Here is a 25,102-nt window from a genome sequence, read left to right as displayed (position 1 = left end):
GTCAAACACATTTTAGTGAAGCTAATGCCAGGTGAAGAACTTGGTGGGGAGAAATGAAGTCCAGCAAGAGGAGAGCATTCATAAATCTACTAAAATACACCTCTATGTGAAGATAAACAGCTACTCTTAGTTGATACTCTGAATACAAAGATCAGTGTTTATTCAACCCAAATATCTAAGCAGAAAAAAAACCCAACAAACACAACACATTTTATATATGATGAGCTTGTTTGCTCTGTGAATATAACGAATGTCCCCACTAACTCTACTGGAAGCAAATCATGCATGCCACATGGTCTCTGAAAGAGCCATAACTACTCCTCTGTTAAGACAAAGAGAATCAATAAAGAGTAAGACTGCTCTGGATGATATGAGAAATGGTCAACAATTTCACTTGCCATTCATATAATGAATGAGGCCTGTATCATGTTTATGATAGAGGAGCATATATCAAGGTTTCCAGCAGTACGGAATGTGAGTCACCAAGAAGCTGTCTGCTTCTGTTGAGGTAACAGATGACTAGATAAAGAGAAACAGACAGTGCACCTTATATTAACTGTTAGGTATTTTTCCACATTAGTTTCAGTATAACCAACTTCAGTCATAATTTAAAAATTAGATTATTCTTCAGAGCAAGATTAGCCCTTGTCCATGTTTGTGTCAATCACGATTATACACTGGCTAGAACCTTGCTTCAGTATAATTCACATACTCCATCTGGTCACTGCTGTTGTATAAATGCATGTAAGAATGCCTTGACTAAGAGCTATAACTAACGACAAAATGCCATACTTACCTACGTTTGCTGTCTCCCAGACTGCTTACTGTGTGCAAGTGCTGGATGACAGCATAAAAAGCATTTATAAAGTTTTATGCAATCCTAATCATATGAAACTACTCACATGCCACTTCCAGGGATGCGTTGCGACTCACAGCTTCTCCAAGATAGTTCCTTGCTACGCAAACATAACTTCCTTCATCAGGTTTACTCCTGCGTCCGTGCACGATACGCAAGAAAAATAAAGATCCGCTGGGCAGCAGCATGCGGTGGGAGCGCGGATCATCCTTGTCTGTTTCCACTCTCTCTCCATCCTTGTACCACTCAATAGTAGGAGTTGGCCGTCCTTCAGCTTTACAGTTCAAAGTTGTTGGTTCTCCTTTAGAGACTATGACATCTGAAGGATGCTCAACAATCCGTGGTGGAAAATCCTCCTGGCGGAGACGGGATCCTACAGTGAAAGAAGAAAGGGAGGAAAGAACAATTTATTTTACCTCTTTAGACTTTGCAAAAAGTTCTCACAAGTTACTCCTTTAATGCCACAAAAATTTTCAAAGCAAAAAAGAAAATATGAAATCCTGTACACATCTGATATTGTTTTGTCTGATATCAGAGACTGCATCTAGCACTTTCAAGTCCCAAAACCCGAGCTGAGCTACAGATATGCACCTCTAAGGCATTATCAAATCTATACCACGTGCAGACTGGGCTTAACGGAGCATCTCTTACACATAAATGCATGACAATCTTTCCCTTATTCCAATAATCTATTTACCTTTGCTTCTAGATTCCTGTGTCCATCTGTCAGATTCAACAGATGGACATCCAAAAACACTGCCTTACCACCTATCGCATAACAGATCTTTGAAGTTTTACACACATGCTTTACATCCCTTTTCACAAAAAAAGCCCAGGCATGAAAAGATAAGGAAATAAAACCCCACAAAACCACAATCCCAAAACAAACCTGGAAAGTATTACTTCCTTCATAAATTTCTAGTACAACAGTTGGCAACTTTAACTGTTCACAATGTCTAAAATTATTAATGAGCTTTATTTTTATTTGGAAATATCAAATGGTAACTGCACAGTAGAAATCTGCAGTGGATTGCACGCATATACACACATACACAAATTCAACATAGACATACATGTGCCTGAAAGCGCATTGCAAACATCTGTGTCTCCTTTTTCTCTTCTCTGCATTCATTTTTTTCTTCACCTTTCTTTTTGGTTTACATCATGCTTTACATGCAAATGTACTTCCTAACCCATCTCTAGCACCCCTGAATTCCTACCAACAGTGCAACACAACATTGGTTACACAGTTACTGAGAGCTGGACATTTCTCTGGACAGAGCCTATCTAACCAAGGATCTAACCAGCATTTCTACAGAGCGTATCCCCAGGAGCACTCCAGGCGCTCAGTCCAAGTGCAGCATACATTGCAAAGAATGTGGTTATACTTTTTCCACTTACATTTTTTCCAGCATTAGGGATTAAGTTAAGAAATTATTTGCTCTACCACCGGAAAGCAATAAAACCCAACGTATTAACTTCTTTCAAATGCCCACCAGAATACTATTTTTCACTTTACAATATTGATGATGAATACACCATCATTAAACGTTCATAACCATCAGGACTACCAGGTATTGATAATCCTGAAGTTCCTACAATACTAATTTTGTAACCTCTACAATAACAACTCTGTGCCTTGCCCTGTACTTTTCTGGGCTGACACTTTGGAAGCAGCAGAGCCTGAACATTATCCTCCACATTCTCCAACAAAGCCTTGCCCTGTCACTCAAGTCTTGGAACAAGGAAGAGAGGTGCTGTAAAAGTAAGCTATGGGGAAAGGATCTGAGCTGGGTCTGCCACCCCTGGGAAAGTCCCAGAGCCAGCCTTCCATTACAGCTTTCATATAGTAAAGTTTCACTAAGCAAGTCACAGCATTGCAAATCTTCAATGAACTGTTGTCAAAAAAATCCAACAACAATATCACAACTCTAGCCAAAGTCTGCAATACCCTTCTTCCGAAAAAGATAATTCTTTCACTATTATTATGCTCCTTATTATAGCTATAAAGAGACAAACTGTAGAGGTTAAAAAATACAAGAACAGTGTCACCCAACAGAAAACCAAAGTCCAGCACTCACAACTTCAGCATCATTCAGATATAATTCATTGCTGCCTACTTAATTAGGCCTGTGAAACAGTTTTGATGTTACAAACACATCACGGTAGTTCATGCATCTACATTGCTTCTCATAAAAATGAAGTAAGCTCTCCTAATTGTTAGTACAAATCATCTTTTCTAGCATGGATCCTGAAAATCCTTTGAGTGGAGCTGCCCTGTTAGGACTATTGGACTACACTTCTTAAATACATAAGATACCAGCTTTGGCAGGTTAGGCTCAATTTTCTGATCAGCAGTTTTGCAGAGCCATAGAAAAGCAATTTAACATCAGGATCTTCATTATATTCTAGGCACTACATATTTTAAAATATTTGCAATGTTTCATTTACTCTGTAAGTTAAGAGGACAGCAATAGGGATCAGTCCTACAGAGCAAATCCATCTTTGGACTTCTGTTTTACTAACACCGAGGTCATTGCCATACAGGCTTGCCATAAAGTGTTATACCACTGCTGAATAAAAGGACTCTTTCAGTGGCTACCAGAATATATTACTGATATAGCAAAAGTATCCATAATCTGTATTGCTAGTACACAAAAACCCACACACAATATATCTAAGCACAGATAAACTTAGAGCATATTTAGTAAAGACAGACGTGTTTTATTCCCCATTCTAGTGACAAAAAGACATTTGAAATCTAACAGGAAAATCAGCAGTTGAAGAGTGTCCCCAGATCATGACACCACACACAACACTGAAAAAGACTAAAATCTCCATTAAAGTTTAAAACAACCATAATCACAGTACATGGACTAAAAAACTAACTTCATACATCGACTACACATATGTATAATACTCTCCACACAAATCTATCAACTTTCTTCATTGTTTATTCTCAAAAAAATGAACAAAACCCCACTGGTTAAGAAATTCCTACTAACATTACCAGTAGGAACACCAAAGGTGAAACTTTAGAGGGATTTAAGTCAGAAAAAAGAGATAAAACTAAATTCTGATGAATGGTTAGCAGAGTGTAACATAATTGGTGGCAAAAATGCAAATCCAAAATATTAATTTTCTTATACGCAAAGGTTTACCTATAATGTACAAAACTCAAAGTATGAACAAGGAAACAAACTCAAAGTAATACATTCTACAGAGAATCACAGGCTGACAATCATTTGAAAAGGTCTTTCTAAAGAGTTAAACCTCCTACAGCCCAATTCAAAACCTCTCCTCAGGTCATAATAGGACTAATTCTTACTCTTCAGTACAGATGTTTCTCACAAAACTAATGTTTACCTCCTCTATCCTAATTAAGCAATTTGTGCACAAAGAGAGGGCTGAAATGTGGGCAGCAAAGACCATGCCAATCAGCAAGCAGAAAGGCTTAGGAACCATTCTGAGGGGAGCTCATACCACGCATTCCGGTTATGGCCAGGTGTACCTTCAGCTATCTAGTGCTGCAAGTTATGTCCTTAATGTCTACTTAAAAGGGGGAAGAAAAACACACATAAGAAATTAGTCACAGAGCACAGCAGACTCCCTCCTCCAAAACCGAACTGAGCACCAACAGCTATTCCAGAAGGATACACTAATTCAGAAAAAATAAGGAAACCCTCAACTCCATTGCCTCTCTTCTGGCAGACACTGACACTGTCTGCATGACAGAAAGTTAACAGCCCCAAATGGTGTTTTCCTAGTTGAGTTTTGATTCTTCCCCTAGGGCTCCTTCACACCCCACTTCACAATACTCTTACAAATACAACCTAATTTAGAAGGAACAGAAAAATGCGTAACTCCATGAACTAACTGGGCAGAAAACAATACTTTTACTGGAGAGTAAGATGGAACCTTGATCTACTCCAGATTTTAAGTGGTTTCACTGAAGCAGGTAGATGTGTTCTATTCTGGACTATTTCCTTCCCCATTCTTCCCCCAGGGATTTCCAATACAGTAATCTCTCATGCATACAGAGCACATACGAGTAACCCTGAATTTGTAAGTCCCTAAGTAGATATTGACTTCGAATTAGTTGCTATATGCTGTTGGGTAAAAACATGCCTTTGGAAAAAGTCCTACAGTATCATGACTAACTGAAAGCTGCAGCTATGAAAAGGAGAGCATTTACATTCACTTAAATAAATACTCAGAGTGTCTACTGCACATTAACTTTCACACGGCTATTGCAGATGACTGGTTATTACACATCCTGAGAAACTTAGTTCCACATATACCTCCCCAACCAATTCACAGGGAAAGTTTTAGGCTCATCTTTTTGCTTATTACTGCCCAGAACAATTAAAAGCACTGTTCAAAAGCAAAACCCAAAACATACATGAAAAAGAGATAATGTCCAGGTCTATTATAGTATACTACCTGTAATATTGTTTCCTTGTTCATACTGTTGCAATAAACAAAAAGTTACTAAGATTATGACAACAGAAGTCAAGAAAAGCCATCTCTGCTCAACTTACCTCTGTACTTTTATCACGGTGTATCTTTAACATGTCATTTTATATTTTAAAAATATTTCTGCCACAAACTGAGTAATCGACAATTACAATTTATTACTGAACATAACTGAGCAGTGAAAAGGATTATCTCACACAAAGGCAAAAAAACCCCACCAAAACAGTGATTCTAGTGCACTTCCAGCATCTGCCACAACATGAGATACTCCTACATTAGCACCAATAAGAAAACAAGGAAAAAAATCAACAGGTGAAGCTATAAAAAATAGTTGTAATGGCATTCTGTCTTGATGCTATCAGGCAAAGTAGAAAAAGCACAGAAATAAGTACAGCATTTAACCTCAGAGGCACCTGGAAGATTGCTAATCACACTCCAACAATGTCTGTGATTGTTAGGTTTCCTGTGTGAGACTCTAAACTAGAAAAAGATGGATGAAGATGTTTTCTGGCACGTGGTAAAGGTATAAACAATCTTACAGTGTTTGGATTTCAAAATTAGTCCAATATAATAGCCTTGTGGCATGGGGGTGGAAATAAAGGAATAAATAAAAAACATTCTGTCTTAATGCTGTTGAAGTTCCAGATAAAGTTTTGCTAAGATCATGCTATAGGCAAAACTGCTACGTCTGTTCACAGTACTTTACTAGACAGCTCCATGTTCTCTCCTTCAAACAACTTTTTTTGTGGGGATAAGGCGAAGGAAGGTAGAAAGGAGTATTCACAAGGCAGCAGACATCAATTAGTAGAAACATTCAGGCTCTTTCAGAAAATAAGTCTTTGGACAGATGTGAATGCCATAGTGGATGTTACCAGAGCTAGAAAACCTAATACGGTGAGGTGCTCAGACAATACTCTGTTAGTAACATAAGATACTAAATCCAATAGTCCTCAGTGGGTAAATCAGAACTACTGCCAAGTAGCAGGAGGCAGCTGATGAAACAGTATTAATGCACTGCTTTATCCCAAATGTTAATTGCTCACCTGAACAGGTTAGCATATTTTCACTGGTTTCTTCCCAGGTAAACAGGAAAGTATATTGCTGACTGTTTGCTGCTGTTCATCCTGTTTCCTATTGTTCAAATCCACAAGCCAGCATCAAGTCAAAAATACAAAACGATACATTAAAGTAAGTCAGTCACATTCGAAGCTACATCACCAATGGCAACTTCCATTCGAGTGAAAAGCTATGAAATTTTTCCAAACACTGCTTGGAGTAAATAAAGAATAAAATACTGAATCAGCCAAGTCTAGCTTTTCTAATAGTATTGATTTTCTGTTTTTACTGGTAGATACTAGTACTTCTGCTTAAATGCAGAATTTTTCCATATTTCCTAAAGATTGTATCCGAACTTCCTATGGTGAAATTTAAGTTACAGTCTACAGTTAATGAAAACTAAAATATGCCTCATGAAATCCTGTATTAAATTACTCACTAAACATTAATGCTGTTCTATTGCATGTTTACTTGTGAATAAAGTCATCATCATTTTAAAGTGAACATCAAGTTATCAACTTGAATTGTCTAAGACACCGGTAATGTTTTGTCACTAACAAAACACAGCTGTCATTTTCAGGTACCAAAGCCTGGTAACTACTGATAATTGCTTACTTGATAAATGTTGACTAATGGAAAATGAATAGTTCCCTTAATAATAACTGATGAGTTTATAGATTTTTGATAAACTGTCACTTCACAGGTAATGAACGCTCTTGCTTTCAAATCTACCTTTATGTGTGAATTGTTTCTGCATCACTCATTACTAATGTCTATAGAGGTCAGGACACTGAACTTGTGAAGCCCTTGTACCAGAGCCAAGCAAGAGGAATCTGCTGGAGGAAACACTTTGACATAAACAGATGAGAGGAAGATCCAGTTATTTAGATATCCAGATACCGCACATGCATTGAAATATATTTGCCACCAGCTCTTATACTCCCCCTTCCTGCCTTATGAATTTGTGTACTTAGAAACTTCCTAATCAAAGTTGTGAAATAAAGAAGTGAAGAGCTAAGAAGAGTAGAATAAAAAAATCTAGATTACATATTGTGCTTTAGGTGTCTGAGACACTCTGCTCTTCCACTTCCCCTGCAGTAATTCAATTCAGATGTGTTGGAGGAGACATTTCCTGACAATTACTTTCAGGACTAACTCTTTTCGAAAGTGTAAAACACCAGTCACTCATTCATTCTGACCAGTTCAACACCACCAGTGCTCTGACCAGGTCAGGCTGCTTTTCATGATCAGCAACAAGCCTCATGGATTTCATGTAATATGATCAAACTTCCTCATAAATTCCCTCAGGGATCCAATGTATCAAACAGTTACACTTACAGCATATATACAGAGTACCTATTCTTTTCAACTTAACCTGGTTAATTCTACAGCCAAATAACTAAAAATAAATAAACAAATGAATAGATAAATAATCAGATAAAAGAATTTTTATGTATCAAAGAAATAGATTTGCTACAGAGTCACAGCAGTAAGAAGAAAACTAAACGAAAGAGTCAATTTTATTATTTTTTTTTGGCTACATTTCCACAAAGCCACCATGCAATCCCTATCCTAAGGGTAATTAATGTGCTCTCTGTGTGTGTATACCTACATGTGTGATACATATAGAATTGTAGAATGGTTTGGGCTGGAAGGGACACTAAAGCTCATCTAGTTTCAACCCCTGCCATGGGCAGGGACATTTTCCACTAGAGCAGGCTCCTTCAAACCCCATCCAAACTGGCCTTGAGCACTGCCAGTGATGGGGCAGCCACAGCTTCTCTGGGCACCCTGTATCAGTGCCTCAGCATTCTCACAGTGAAGAGTTTCTTCCTAATATCCAACCTAAATCTATCATTTTTCAGCTTAAAGCCAACCCCCCTTGTCCTGTCACTACATGCCCTTGCAAAAAGTCCCTCTCCAGGTTTCTTGTAGGCTCCATTTAGGTACTGGAAGGCTGCTACGAGGCCTGCCCAGAGCCTTCTCTTCTCCAGGCTGAACAAGCCCAACTCTCCAACTGCCTCCACAGCAGAGGTGCTCCAGCCCTCTGAGCACCTTTGTGGCCCCTTCTGGACTCACTTACGCAGGTCCACGTCCCAAAGGCATTTGACAGTTCAATTTCTAGGCCTTTTAGACAACCATCTTTCAAATTTCAAGGAGAAAAAAAATCTTCATTTATGGCACTTCACTCTCCTCCAGTTTTCATTTATTAGTTTGACATCAAGACCTAAAGTTGATTTCATCTATTAATACTACTCTTTATATAAGCAGCTACAAAGCCTATGTCTGTCATACAAGAAAAGCAACATTACACACTAAATTCATAGCCTTTACATTCATTTCTTAAGTCAATAAAATATTTGTGGCTACCGATACTGACATACCGTTTATTTGTATCTCTTTCCCTCTCACTTCTTTCTACCTGGCTTTCCACAAACAGGAAAGCTCTCCCTAAGCTGATCACTAAAGCTGCTATACCTTTTGTATCATCTCTGAAGGCTCATGTTTTGACTTCTTTAACATTCTAAAGAATTTAATAACAGCTTTAATTTATGGATTCAAACTTAAACAGGGGAAGTTTAGACTGGATATAAGGAAGAAGTTCTTTACTGTGGGGGTGGTGAGGCACTGGAATGGGTTGCCCAAAGATGTGAATGCTCCATCCCTGACGGTGCTCAAGGCCAGGTTGGATGAAGTCTTGGGTGACATGGTTTAGTGTGAGGTGGCACTGCCCATGGCAGGGGGGTTGGAACTAGATGATCTTAAGGTCTCTTCCAACCCTAACTATTCTATGATTCTATGATCATCCACTTGGTTCAAGAAAGAAAGCCAGGACTAAACTTTCAGTAACAGGACTAACAGCCATTTAACTTTATGCGTACCTGACTTCATCCCTACTACAGATCTATTCTCCCTAGTGTTCTCATTTAATTGCTATGCAAAGGGAAGTTTAAAATATGATGTGATGTATTCCATGTGAAACACTTTCATTTCAACAGTTCTGATAAGTTATACTTTGCAGGCGTATTATATATTTCAGAAAAAAAAAAAAAGGCCTGAAAGACAGCTAAACTTGAAAGACAAGTTCGTAATACAGTTTACTAGAACACAGTAGTAGAATAGAGAAACATCAACCAAAAGAAGTCATGCCGACATTTCAAGGCTTATGCAGCTTTGAAATTTATTGTAGCTTACGCCTAGAAGTGAAAGCAATCAATATTGTGTCTGAGATTATTAGCTTGTTCAGTACTTTTGACAGAATTTTGAATTAATTCCTTGTAAAAGTTTCCCTAACAATGCATATTCTACATCAGAAAGTATAAAAGGTCTGTTTATGAGGAAAAGAAATATCAAAACTGTAACAGAAAACAAACAACAAACAAACCCACAATAAAACCAACCAAAACCAACTCCTGCAACAGAAGATAATAGATGTAGGAAGTAACAGGCCTGAAGATAGTTGAATTTGGTTAGAGGACAGCTCCAAAGATGTATTTTAATGCAGAAGAAACTTCTTTTATGCTAGAATTTTAGGCTATTTTCACTGTACAAATAAGAAAAAAAAAAACCACAAAAAACAACCAAACAACAGAAATTAAGGTACTAAAATCACAATTAAAAGAATAATGTTCTTTTAGGACAGGATGGATAGGTACAAAAGTCTCTGTAGAACCTTTTCTGGCTATGCAGGATCTGTTGGCTGGGCTCCTTTCCTCCTTACACAGGCTCTAACATTTCTGAATGACATAACATTAAGCTTGCAAAAAGACACTCCTGCAGCTACTTAGTTAAATCTACAAAAAGGCAGTCACAGTTACTGTTCATTTTCTTGCTTCCTTGTTCCACTTAGGAAGTACTTATCAGAAACACTTATTACACGTATCTCTTAGATATAATGAATAAGTATGTTGCTTTCACTACCCTTTTAACCACAGAATTGACTGAAAGCAAGCAGAGATCTCAGATAGAGATCCAGTCAGTCACATCCTAGTTTGAACAAAAGATAATGTACAAAAAAAAGTCAAGATAATGAGGAAACTCAACTGGAGCACAGCCTGATGTGCTGGTATCAGGCTGATTATCCCAGACGCGTTCCTCTAGGCAAAGTGACATGGTAAAGACTATATTTCAGGAATTCATACTTTACAATCTCTCCCCCTCCCCTGAGATTTGGTAGATGGGAACAGACTCCAATGATATGACTGTTTCCAAGGTAAGGTTTTTGACAAAGCTGCATCAGAGATGATAAGGTCCTCTGAAAGCTTTTCCTCAAGCAAAATTAATCCATTAAGCAACACATCCTAACTTCCCCAGGACACATATCTGCAGATAAGTCACCTTTCTTATAGTGCACGTCTGCTAAAGAAGGGATAGCAGGCAATGCTGACATGAGAGATCAATAACTGTCATTAAAAACATCTGACCAAATCTTATTGCAGGGTTGATCCTATTAAGTTTCTCTTGTATAGAAGTGTGATTTCGCTAAGTGAGGTGTAATAAACTTTAATCATAAAGAAACACTGCAAACATAAAATTCCATTGTATAAGCAGGAAATCATTTCAGGGGAAGCATTCTAAAGTTTTATTTTAAAGCAACAGAAATTTATTCTAATTCACTTCAGTATTTTTCTCCTCACACACCAACATACAACTGTCACACTTCAATTCTGGGGCATGAGAGCAGGAGAATAAAAACCCCAACCTGAATTACAGGCCAAAATTTAGAATATCCAGCACAGAGCAAAACTGAACAGTTTAGCTCTCTGCTGGTTTTAGTAGTGCAAATTGCATCTCGATTAACAAGTTTGCTACTGGATCTTTTCTCACATAACATGAAATAACAAAATCTATTGCCATTCCTTTTCATCCAGCACTTCTCAGAAGTACATTAGAACCACCCCTACTGCAAATAGGCAAGATGAAAAAATGTAGCTAACATAGAATCACAAAATGGTTTGGATTGGAAAGGACCTTAAGATCATCTAGCTCCATCCCCCCTGCGATGTGCAGGGACGCCTCACACTGAACCATGTCACCCAAGGCTCTGTCCAACCTGGCTGTGAACACTGCCAAGGATGGAGCATCACAGCTTCCTTGGGCAACCCATTCCAGTGCCTCACCACCCTTACAGTAAAGAACTTTATTTCCTTATATGTAACCTAAACTTCCGCTGTTTAAATTTGAAGCCATTGCCCCTTGCCCTATCTGTACAGTCTCAATGCTTGTGCTCTCTTTGCACAATATCCATCATAGCTATGCTCCCTGGAAGCAGATAATAAACAACTATTTATGTAATAACATAGCAATACTTAATAACAAACCAACCCCCCCCACACACACACACAAAGACCCACCAAAAAACAAACTGAAACCATTCTTACATACATAAAATATATACACACATATGTGCCAGATTACCCTTCAGAGGTCCCTTCTAATCCAAATTGATCTATGATATGTACGTAACAGAAGCATCAGAGAGCAAGAAGCTTTTCTCTATTCATCCCGTAGAGCTCAAGCACAACAGCTTTTCCCTTGGGAGCCTTTCAAAATCACTCTGGAATTTAGCAAAGCATAAGTGTATGCCTGACTCTATCAAATAACTTTTAGCTCTTCTTCAGGTCAAGGACAGGAGAAAAAACGACAATGTTCATATACAGCACAATAACTTATGCAACTAGCATACTGTCATCATAGTACTGGGGAACTAACAACATCTCACCAGCCAGCCAAAGGGGAGGTTTCCATCTTCCTACATGCCACTGTAAAAACCAATGGCTAACTAGGAGCAAGTAAATCTTACACTTTTACATAGAAGAGTTGACAACCACAGGCTCTCCAAAGTCTAAAACTTCACATCCACTTTAACAATACTAAACTGAAAAAACAGCTATAAGAAAAGCTTTGACAATCTGGTCCAGATCTCTTCAAAAATCATAAGTCAAATAGTTATCAGCCATCTGTGAAATCAGGCTATGTAACTAACTTTGTAAATAAAGCATAACATAAACTCCACAAAACAAAAGAAGGTTGTTCACCAACTACAAACTTTGAACCTGTCTTCAAAAAGCCTATTCAAATAAGCTTACACTTATCTGACCTTTAGCTTTCATACAAATATTTTGATATATAAAGTAAAAATGTCCACAATGTTGTGCTATTAAAAACAATTATGAACCTTGTCTGTATTTTAGGTCTGATCAATAACTCATCCTTACTCCACAACACAAATTTAATATGAATTTTTATCAGTATTTTTAGGTATGCTTGACAGTTTTAACATGCTAACTTTTACAGAAGACTACACACAGAGCTATTTCAGCCAAGGAAACTTACTTTCTTATCTCATCCTACATCTTCACACTAATGAAAACCTCTCTGGTGTCGCCAACAATCCAATATCCTAAAACCTGAAAAAAACAAGTCTGGTATCTCACAACCAGACAAAAACCCTGAGGTGGCAAACAGATAGATGTACCTCAAGTTAGTTAAGGTAATGAGTTTCGCAAATCAAAAGAAATACAGTTTGGTCCACTCAGAATTCAACAAAGCTATCCTTACGTAGTGCAACTTAGAAAAATCCTATTCAAGTAAGCAGATGTAAGCAATTACATATTTTGCATGCCAAAAAAAGAACACTAGATAACAGTGACAGAAATCAATATGATTTCACCCATTAAAGCAGTCTTGATACTTTGAAGGAGGTGTGGCATTCCTACTGTAAGCAGAGCAGGCATACAACTTTGGTGTTCTGATCCCCTCCAGCCACTGTGTTCACTGCTGACACTGGCAACAAAGGCTCCCACCCTGTTCCTCTGAACTACACCAGCTGTGAACACCTAGGGAATTCCAAGTAGACATCCTAAAATAAGCTTTTGTAAAGTTCCAAGGCACTACCAGCCAATCAATATCAATTTGGCAGCAAAACTCAAAATAAAATTCAAAGTAATATGATGGATTATCTAAAGCTCACTGTAATCTCTCGGTTTAGAAATCTACAGATTACACCTTGGCCATTTGTCAAATAGTTTCCCTTTGGAAGCTTTAGCTAGTTACAGGAAAGTTTTTCCAAAAATATGATGAAAGCAGAGATCAAGTTCTATGAAGAAAGCTTCAAATCGTACATTTCCTAACTACAAAAGGGGGTATAATGTAAGATATTTTGTAGATATCTTTGATATTTTACGTTCTGTCAGTAGAGCAGCAACATGCTTTTATACGTATTACTTTTCAATTAATAACTTTAGGACTGCAGCTGCAGTTGGCTTTCTCTGTGAAGTGAAATCAAAGCTTCCTTAACATCTAGGAAAACAAATATTTATGGAAAAACATAGAATCAGAGAATAGTTAGGGTTGGAAAGGACCTTAAGATCATCTAGCTCCAACCCCTCTGCCACTACAACGATGCTTGCATGAAGACCAACGTTTACCAGTGCTTTCACTCTACGTGAGTATCTTAATACAACTGCAACATACCTATATGTGTACTTGTGGAAGAGAGAAAAGAAAGTCCTATCTCTGGCACTTTCAGTAAATATACTTCTAATTTATTATTTTGTGTCTATTTCCAAAAGACAGTGGCTAGAAAAATAATTAAAATCCTGGTGTATTTGTTTACAGACTTTTTTCTTTTCTAATTTGCCCCATTTAATGGGGAAAAAAATCAAGTTATTATTTCATGTCACTTTTCAGAGTTTAAAAAACCCAAACATTTATCTTCCAGAATACTGCTTAGTTGAGAGAAACACACTTGAAAGTGAACAGCTCTGTCATCAGCCAGCTTTGCAGACCTAAGGGCAAGCCCCGCAACAGGTCTTTCAGGTGCGGCACATTTCTCACATACAGCTTTTTCTGATACAGATTTTACACATGCACACACACTTTCTTGTTTATCTCCCAAAGAAGATCTGCCTCTCACTATTAATGTCATACCTGTATCTTGGTCATAAAACAAAATGCTATGCAACAACATAAAATAGAATATATAGTACCTTATTAAAACTGTGAGGAGGCTTATTACTGGTAGCACAGGATCGGTGTGCTGTAGGGATCAAGAAAGGACTTTAAAAAACTATGCTGCTGGATTTACGAAGAAACCTTTATTGCAAAACAAAGCCCAGTAAGTTTTATTTACACCAAAAGCAGCAGCAAGCTTGAGGAAAATGACCCAGGTCTAAGTGTAACAGTCAGCTGTAACTAGCTCAGCTAAAAAGAGATTTCCATTTCTTGGCACAGCAGCAAATCCTTAAGCAGAGAGGGGCTAGGGGTGAGATTTTTTTCCTCTGTAAGTAACTTAATGAATGAAGTACTAATTAACATTATGGCATTGATAAATGGAGAGAGAGATTAGGGATGTACTCGATATTCAGGCCTTCCCAGATGGACCGTCAAAGCCACATTAATTCCTATCTCATTGGAGCATCTGCTTCTCCCATAATCCATTGCCCCTTGGTACACACAACACAAACTGTTGTGACTCAATTCGATTTATATCAATCTAATTTCTTTTAATCCAATTTGTATTCCAATCTACTACCTTCTAATCACTTAAATCTTCAGCCTCCATCTGGTAAATTTTCTCTCAAAATTAACCGAGCAGATGCCTCTGCAATTGTCTTCCACAGTCAGGCTAATCATGCCCTCGCAGTGGCCTACAGAGCACACTGAATAGGTACGTGACTTACAGCATTGCCCTTCTTATTACAAACATGGTGATGCAGGAAGGCCATTTTGTCTGTCATTAATTGGTTCATTTGCATAACACTGCCAGGGAAAGATGCCTAGGAAACAAAAGCCAAGAGCAGAAAGCTTCAAAAAGGCAGCTCGACATGCTCATCATTTGTCACATGGCCATTACACTTTGAACCAGCTATTGTTTGTGTTAACAAACACGGAACTGGATTACAGCTAAATACATAACAAACATCTACATACAATATTGGATTGAGTGATTTTTGGCATTGCTGCCACTGAACTTGCAGAGAGCAAGTGGGCTGCCCAAATAAAATTCCAAGAAAAGAACATGATACTCAGAAAATTAGAAAGCACATTGTTTTGCCAGAACACAAAACTTCAAACCCTCTCTCTCAAGCAGATTAGCTTTTGGTAGGCACAAGTCTGGCTCTATTTGTAGTTGTAGCTGTGTAAAAGTTAGGGATCTTCAGGTTTCCCCAAAACTGTCCCCAAGACAGCAAGGCCCACAAGCTATTCTGTACATCATTAGCAGGATGAGTAAAAAAGAATGGAAAATAGGAATGAAGTTACCTTCTCAGCCAATTCTGAGCTGCATGTAAAAGGCAGAAAGAGTAATGCCTCTCCTTTAAAACTGGCTGCTTCATAAGAACACCATGTTGATCTTTCCCCTTGATCAATGCTACATCATTTCCAGAAAGCTGAAGGCTCAGCAGAGTCACATCGTGATTCACATGATCATGGACTACCAAAGTTACAGCCAAAGCTTTTTCAAACCCGTTACTCAGAATCCTCAAAAGGACAGAAATGGAAAATGTGAATCTGCTGCTTATATTTCCCAAGCAATGGTAAGTGAAAAGCAAGCACAACAGGTATTTAGTAAATAGTGAGGAAAGAACTGGGCCAGCGGAGGAGGCAGAAGAGTAGCTGGCTCTATCACACATAAGCAAAAGAGAAGGAAAGAAAATTTCCACTTGGCACTCAGTGCCTTGCATCATGACTTATATTCTTGTTGGTTAGAACCGTTTATGTAAGATCAGCTATTAAACAACCGTCTACAAACTCAGAGGAGGCACACTAGCTTTTTGCCATTACAGCTTCTATGTAAAACAAGTAGCTCCACATTTGTCAGAGCAATGTAAATCACATTAACATGGAAGGGTCAGCTTCCAACCTTCATGTCAGAAATACTTGTGTCATCCAAATTTTCAGTAGCTGGAAGATGAGCTTAGCAAGATGATTTGCCTGGAGCTTGCTACTGCTTCTTCCCCGCCTCTCAGTCTTTCACATCTATCACTGATTAAGAGGTTTTGCTTTTCAGCTAATAGGTACCTAGTACATTTTTCACCACCTGAGGACAGCAAACAGTCTAACTACAATGGATCCAAGCCAGAGGATGCTGGAGAAGGAAAGGGAGGGTGTGCTTGGTTAAGGAGGGGGTGGAGTGGGCAGTCTTTCTTCTCCTCCCACAAGCTGTCAAGTCCTTCTGTGCACACCCCCCTCCCTCATCCCTGCTAAAAACCTTCCTCTCCATGCCTGCCATGACAGGTGGTCCAGATTTTCACTTAAGAGAATCTGGCCACCCTATGTTTGCAACACCTCCCCGCTTAGTATCATCTGTGAATTTAATTAGCATGCAGTTTACCCACTCACTCAGATTATTAACGAAGATGTTAAACAAGACACAACCCAAGTACAAAAAATCCCTGTGGCAAACCAATTGATGCCTTTCATCATCAATTTATTGCTATCTGTTGTAACCCTTTCTTTACAGATGTCAAACAATGGTTCAACTACATGATATCCAAGCAAATTTGCTATTATTTTCTTTCTCCAGATAAAGTGTTGTGATATACTGTACACAGCAGAATTACACTGAACTTTCCTCATCTCTGAAGTGCTAGTTCATCATCTGCACATCACATTAGAATATATACCCTCCTACTATTTCATCTGCCTCTCCTCAGCAACATACACAATAATTTCTAAATGCTGGTCATGAAAAATCTGCACCATTTGTGATTCTTTCTAGTGTCACAACCTAAAACCAGTCCATAGAAATCTGGCAGAGGGAGGCAGAATCATCCAAAAAAGCAAGACTGGGATAGATTTAATGTATTTAACAGTTCTATAAACTGGGTTTGAAACAACAGATTAGCAGCACTGGGAACTATGCACGCAATATGTAGGGGAAAAATAGTTTCAGAGTACTGGGAGCACTACTCTGACTCTGCAGCTTCATTAAGGACATTACAGTTTTATTCATCAGATAAGCAAAACTAAAATAATGATATTTAGGATTTTAAATTAAAACAAATTTAATGGCATTTCATCAATAAATCACATCTGGGGAAAAGACAAACAAGTTTGCCATGATAAAATCCTACATACAGATAAGACTTACAATTTGAGAAAACTTTACAGAACCTAGCACTGTATTTATGCACAGATATAAATGCTTGTATTTTTATATATAATACAAACAAACATATAGACGTTCCCCCCCTTTATTCGTAAACCAAATCCAACCTGTAGCTCAAAATGTTAGGAAGTGCCATAATATATGAAACAAAGTCCAAAAGCCAAATGCAAATCACCTCTGAAACAGGTGGCCACACACAGCATATAAGTAATAAAAGCTTTCTCTGAGCTTATCTATGGAGTATTTTTCTTCTTACAGTCTTTTCTTTAGACAACCACTGAGTAATCACAAAAATTTAACTCAAAGTAGTTCCAATGAACTTACTTAACACTCTAGAGCCTCCCCCTATGCCTGTTTCAAATAACAAACAGAAAAGCCCTGGACCTTCCATTCTGATTGCACTGTAGTACTGTCCTGGTTTCTGCTGGGTTAGAGGTAAGTTCCTTCCCTGCAGCTGGTGCAGTGCTGTGTTTCAGCTTTAGTCTGAGAACAACACTGATAAAACACCAGTGTTTTAGTTCTTGCTCAGTAAGCACTTACCCTGATCAAGGACTTTTGAGTCTCATGCTCTGCCAGCGAGGAGGGGCACAGGAAGCCAAGAAGAAGCAGAGACAGGACACCTGACCCGAACTAGCCAAAGCAGTATTCCATGCCACAGCACATCATGCCCACTATGGGGGGAGTTTTGCAGAAAGGACCAATTGCTGCTCAGGGACAGGCTGGGCATCAGTCAGTGGGTGCTGAGCCTTGTGCACCACTTTTCATTTCCCAACAATCTTCCAAAATGAGGTCTTAAACAGAGATCAGCTCTCTAACCTATACATAAAGTCTCGTTTGACAGTAAATGTAGAAAGAACTCTGCTTCAAAGATTCATACCGTCCTAACATACTTTTTAAGGCCAGTAGGAACAGAATGAACTATTAGCACAAGCCTCTCCAGTGACTACAGAAGGAATCCAACTGAGAGACTTAGGTTGGACACCTGATTTTACTTGGCCTGTCTCAGAGGAATCAAATCTATACTACCATCAGAGAACCTCTGTGCTGCTTAGCTACCATCTGGGTTTAAACCATGACATACAAATAGATTTTTTTATTCTTTCAGAGTACTCAAACTATGCAAATTGTCACTTACTTTCAGAACTCAGGTGTGTATGGCCTCTTCAGAAACCTGCTCAGTAAGGTTCCATGGGATACAGCCCTAGAGGGCAGGGGGGCCCAACACTCTTGGTTGATATTCAAGGATCACCTACTACAAGCTCAGGAGTGTTGCATCCCAACTAGAAGGAAATGCAGCAGGAGGGCCAGGAGACCTCCTTGGATGGATAAGGAGCTGCTGAGGAAAATTCTAAGGAAAAAAGAGGTTTATAAAAAGTGGAAGAAAGGACAGGCGGCCTGGGAACAATACAGGGATGTTGTCTGGGAAGCTAGGGACCAGGTTAGGAAAGCTAAGGCCCACTAAGAATTAAACTTGGCTAGGGATGTTAAGGATAACAGGAAGGGATTCTACAGGTATGTAGCAACTAAAAACGAGACCAGGGACAACGTAGGCCCCCTCAGGAAGCTCTCGGGTGAACTAGCTACACAGGATTTGGAGAAGGCTGAGGTTCTGAATGACTTCTTTGCCTCGGTCTTCACTGGCAAAGGCTCTGACCTCACCACCCAAGTCTTGGAAGGCAGACACAAGGACTGTGAGAATGAAGACCTTGGGCCCACTGTAGGAGAGGAACTGGTTCAAGACCATCTTAAAAATCTGAACGTGCACAAGTCCATGGGTCCTGATGAAATCCATCTGCGGGTCCTGAAGGAGCTGGTGAATGAAGTTGCTAAGTCACTGGCCGTCATATTTGAAAAGTCATGGCAGTCAGGTGAAGTTCCTGATGACTGGAAAAAGGGAAATATAACCCCCATTTTCAAGAAGGGGAAAATGGATGACCCAGGGAACTACAGAGCAGTCAGTCTCACCTTTGTGCCTGGCAAAATCTTGGAGCAGATTCTTCTGGAAGGCATGCTAAGGCACATGAAAAACAACAAGGTGCTTGGTGACAGCCAGCATGGCTTCACTAAGGGGAAATTCTGCCTGACCAATTTGGTAGCCTTCTATGATGGGGCTACAGAACTGATGGACAGGGGTAGAGCAGTTGATGTCATCTACCTGGACTTGTGTAAAGCGTTCAACACTGTCCCACATGACATCCTTGTCTCTAAATTGGAGAGACAGCAGTTTGATAGGTGAACCACTCAGTGGATAAAGAACTGGCTGGATAGCCTCACACAAAGAGTTGTGGTCAGTGGCTCAATGTCCAGCTGGAGACCAGTAATGAGTGGTGTCCCTCAGGGAATGGTGTTGGGACTGGTCTTGTTTAAAATCTTTGTCGCTGACATGGACAGTGGGATTGAGTGCGCCCTCAGCAAGTTTGCCAGTGACACCAAGCTGTGGGGTTCGGTTGATACGCTGGAGGGAAGGAATGCCATCCAGAGGGACCTCGACACACCTGTGAGGTGGGCTGATGCCAATCTTATCAAGTTTAACCATGCCAAGTGCAAGGTCCTAGACCTGGGACGGAGCAATCCTAGGCACAGCTACAGGCTGGGCAGAGAAGAGATTCAGAGCAGCCCTGTGGAGAAGGACCTGGGGGTGCTGGTCGATGAGAAAATTAACATGAGCCGGCTTCAGTGTGCGCTTGCAGCCCAGGAAGCCAACCGTATCCTGGGCTGCATCAAAAGGAGTGTGACCAGCAGGTCGAAGGAGGTGATCCTGCCCCTCTACTCTGCTCTTGTGAGACCTCACCTGGAGTATTGTGTGCAGTTCTGGTGTCCTCAACATAAAAAGGACATGGAACTGTTGGAACAAGTCCAGAGGAGGGCCACGAGGATGATCAGGGGACTGGTGCACCTCCCATATGAATTCAGGCTGAGAAAGCTGGGGCTGTTCAGCCTGGAGAAGGCTGCGTGGAGACCTCATAGCAGCCTTCCAGTATCTGAAGGGGGCCTATAAAGATGCTGGAGAGGGACTCTTCATTAGGGACTATAGTGACAGGACAAGGGGTAATGGGTTCAAACTTAAACAGGGGAAGTTTAGATTGGATATAAGGAGGAAATTCTTTCCTGTTAGGGTGGTGAGGCACTGGAATGGGTTGCCCAGGAAGGCTGTGACTGCTCCATCCCTGGCAGTGTTCAAGGCCAGGTTGTACAAAGCCTTGGGTGATATGGTTTAGCGTGAGGTGTCCCTGCCCATGGCAGGGGGGTGGGAACTACATGATCTTAAGGTCCTTTCCAACCCTAACTATTCTATGATTCTATTATCTATCTTAAAACTGAAACAATCATACCTAAATTCCATGGAGTGGAAGGTAGCATATTTTAAAACAGTTTGTGTTTCACAATTAACATTAACAGACACTGGTGACCTATGCCATACTGTAAGAGACTTCCACTCTCTAGAACAGACATCACTACACACTAGCTAACCCAGCTCAATCTGGAGATATTGCAGATATTGAGAAAAGAGAGGCAGTATATCTAACCATTAACAGGAGCCAACCTACGAAGCATCAATGCCACATCTGCTAGCCCTTCCACACCAAAGAAACAGCTGGTGTTAATGTACAATTAAGAGCTGAGAGGAATGCAACAGAAGTGCATTCAGGTGAGAGAGGTCACAGAGGGATAGTATAAAGGAAAGAGAGGGTCAAGTTATTATCTGGAATGTGTGCACAGGGCACAGTCATCTTTTAAATCAGTTTTTATAATAGCCATGCCTGTATTGATTTAATAATATCTTTATGCTACAAATTTACTCAGCACACCATGAAGAACTACATCAAAAATTGAGTTCTGAAAGCAGGTTTTGTTTCTTTTCCTTACACAAAGTAAGGAGAGATGGAAGGCTTTTAAGATAGAACATATTCTATTTTAAGTGCTTTATTACCCTTGTTTCAAATGAAAAGGCAAACCTAATCAAGTCTTTCAAATACAAGTCTTTGGATAAAATAACATGAACACCATAAAAATCAAATTTGATTTTTAAATCAAAGTGACTAATATGCTGCTGTGTACAAGACAACTAACATATTGGATCTTTTACCTTCAAGTCTATATAAGCATATACATAAAGCTGAAATGGAATGGAGAGAGAATATTCATGCATTCATATGAAAGAATGTTTGCATCACATTAGGCAGTCCCATACTTTAGAGTATTAGGCCTCTAAAGACAAGTTTTCAAGAATAAGTATTTACTGTAAATGACACAAACATGACACATGAAATACTCATAGCCAATCTTGTAAACATACAGAGAAAAGCATCCAATGCTGATTTAAAACCATTACCTTCACTGAAGCTAATGTGTTTCTTAAAGGAAAGCAAGATCAGGATCACACTGCCCACAGGCAACTGTTCCCATATCTAACCTCTTTGCCATGAGAACTTGACAAAACCCTATTCCTAATATATCAGCAATCACTGTTGACTGCTTGTTCTGCCATTTGCTTCCCTCCTTCAGAATGATCTGAATAAGAACTATAGTTCAAAGGGGCAGAAACGAACAAAAAGGGTCATTTTAAGTGCTAAGGTCAGGCTGTGTGTTTCAGGGCAGGGGAGCCTGAAGTAAAACAGTTACAAGTTACCAGTGACCCTGGAGAGGAAGTTACTTAATATTCATGTTGACAGAAAAGAAGAAAGGATTAATCATGTGGAATTAGCATTTTCATTGAGGAGCTTGGTTGAGTCTTATGTTCTACTTTGAGAGGAAGACGGCTGCTTCACACTACCACTTTACACTTCTCATTTATCGAAACATTGCAGCTTGCTCCTAACTGTCATTAACTGATGAATAATGAAAGACTTCTTTACTTTTACTTCAGATTAATCATGCAGCTCCCTTGGTCTTTCCATGCCTGAATGTGTGTTCTGAACCTTTTTTTTTTTTTCCTTATTATTATTATTACTCTTTTTCTTTTTTTCCCCAATTCATGTGGGAAAAAGAAATCTGTTTAATTAGATTTCAATTCTGTTGGGGGAAAAAAGGTCCCTATTGAAAGGGCATCACCTAGTATTTTCACCTCAGAGTTACAGTGTTGCAGTGGCACTGTGCACTATTATCTCTCTTAAAATGTGTCACATTTATGTTAATTTTAAGCCATCTCCTATGTTACACAAATTAATGGTTAAAAAATAATAATCAGAACTCCAGTTCTGATGGTGTAAAAATTACATGAAACAATTACAATATGCAGATTTTATAATTACTATTATAAAATAAAAAATACAAATCACTGTGTACCAATGCAGTACACAAGTATGAAGTCTTTCAAATACAAGTCTTTGGATAAAATAATATGAAAACCAAAAATATGAAATTTGACTTTTAAATCCAAGTGACTAATATGCTGCTGTGTACATGACAACTAAGATGCTGGATCTTTTACCTTCAAGTCTATATGAGCATATACATAAAGCTAAAATGGAATGGAGAGAGAACATTTGTGCATCCATATGAAAGAATGGTTGCATCACACTAGGTAATACCATACTTTAGAGTATTAGGCCTCTAAAGACAAGTTTTCAAGAGCAAGTATTTACTGTAAATGACACAAACACGACAAATGAAATGTCTTAATGCAGTTGGTTTAGAATCACTTGCAAATTTCTAACAAAAATTCTTATTTTCCTGACTCTTCCCTTTCTGTGCCCTCCTCCATACAGTACAAAGTGCTAGATTTGACTTTTCAATTACAGATATACACCAAATGATATAAAAATGCTGGCTTGGCCCATAATGAGTGGCACATTAATTAGTACAGCATATAGAGCTACTTAATGCAGTCAAATCGTTTCAAGACTTTAGCCTTGTAGTGCTTGCCCTGCCACACCTGACATTAAACACACCATCTACTTTATGATCATGCGTAAAGAGTAGAAAACAACAAACCTGCTGCAGTTGTACAAAGCTGGACACAGGCAAAAGTGTTCCCTCACAAACACCTGCAGATGATCAGGTTACACCTTGAACTCACTTTGATCAAGTGTCCCATGTTTTATTTGTGTAGCTGCATATGGCCTTCATGGTTAGAAAATCATCCTGTTGTACTGTGGGGCAGAAAGGGGAGGAAAGACCAAACACAATAAACCCACTCCCTTCCTTCTTCTCTCTCAATCAGATCAAACCTAGCTAATGCTTTGCAAATCTTTTCCTGTTTCTCATGCCTTGATCAGCCCTGCTCATGATCTTCATCTTCCTCAGAGACTATCAGCCTAACAATCACTACAGTACAACACAACACTGTTCTCAGTATTGAATGTCTAAAATAGTGTGCCTAAAATAACGTTTTAAGATACAGTGGATTTGTCTGCACATAACTGAGGATGATTAGAGAAATCAGCATGTTTTCTCTCACGACCTATTAAGCATTTTCATCCATCAGCTACAGAGTGTTCTCTAGCATCATTCAGTCCACTTTAAAATGACTTAAATGGCAGGTTCTTTCCATTATCTTATGAGAGAGCTCCATGCTGAATGCAATAATAAAATGACATGTGCATAATGCCAGTGCGTTATATCCAGTTGAGCCACATTCTGTTACACTTCTGAAAGACTTGTAATCATCACAGCTCCTCATTTTAACTATGCATTTCAGTGCCTCGCTATGTTAACTCCAATTTAAAATTTCAAGGTTAAATTAAATTAGTTGCAACACTACATCATGGGTTTTGTAAGACAGAGACATACTTTAACCCTCATCTTAAGTATTTTGCCCAAGATGATGAAGAAACAGCTCAAAGATGAGGGAAACCACATATAAGATTTATAACAGCAACAGTCTGCCTGATTTTTTTATCTCCTCTGGCATACTCCCCTTGTAAAGGAAGTATGCCAGAGGAGCTTATATGCAAGGGAGTTTATAAAACTTCTTCCAAGTTCTCACTAATCTCTTGTCATCACCTTTGAGTTTTGTCTAGTTTGCTGACATGATTTTAAATCAAGACCTAGAACCGCACATGCTAGAAAGCTATATTCCTCCATCTACAGAAACCTGGAATGAAGTTTAAATGCAACTGAAGTTTCAGCTTCACTCTGTTCTCTTGCAAAACTGATGTAACAGTTTGTCATTCCTAAAAATGCTGTGCTTTCCTAAGCCACACCACTGATCTCTCATGTTGAGCATCCTCTGTCTTTCAGTGGCTAACTTAAGACATGCATCCTATACTTATATAGAGTATATTGTATTAAAGGCAAGTATAAAAATGCCTTTCAGATGTCTCTGGCAATCATCTTATTTCTTGACTCATACAATTTGATTATTGAATTTTTCTAGATTACAACTCATTTTCTTTTTTAACCATACTACAAGCTTCCCAAAATCCCTTTGAATTAGTAACTGTGTAACTTCACTCATTTCAGATATGAAAGCCTAAATCAGCACTTTTCTGCCTATTTTAGTGTAAAACTCTCCATCTAAGATTGTCTTTAACAAGAATATTTTAAGCTGGACTAATTTCACATACATTGGTTTTTGCTTCTTCCTGCTGCTGCTACCTGAACGATGTGGTATTAGCACAGCCTGCAGAACGTGTTCTTTCAAAGCAAAACTGGTAACT

General features: G+C 39.0%; 1 protein-coding gene across 19 annotated transcripts in view; it reads right to left on the bottom strand.

The window, feature by feature from the left end:
- The window catches only part of ROBO2 (roundabout guidance receptor 2), a 1,066,866-nt gene that overhangs the window by 400,561 nt on the left and 641,203 nt on the right, over positions 1-25,102 (bottom strand). For all 19 annotated transcript variants that reach the window (XM_061357715.1, XM_061357704.1, XM_061357703.1 and 16 more), the window contains one exon: positions 903-1,229. In XM_061357715.1, the coding sequence (XP_061213699.1) occupies positions 903-1,229 (327 nt within the window). The remainder of the gene's footprint in view (positions 1-902; positions 1,230-25,102) is intronic.

Source organism: Neopsephotus bourkii, unplaced genomic scaffold, assembly GCF_033783945.1.
Source record: "Neopsephotus bourkii isolate Nb327-2 ecotype Australia unplaced genomic scaffold, CSIRO-AGI_Nbou_v1 NB_911, whole genome shotgun sequence".
In the NCBI taxonomy this organism is placed as follows: domain Eukaryota; kingdom Metazoa; phylum Chordata; class Aves; order Psittaciformes; family Psittacidae; genus Neopsephotus; species Neopsephotus bourkii.
Note: the sequence above shows the minus strand (reverse complement) of the source record. Positions and strands in the feature narration are given on the sequence as shown.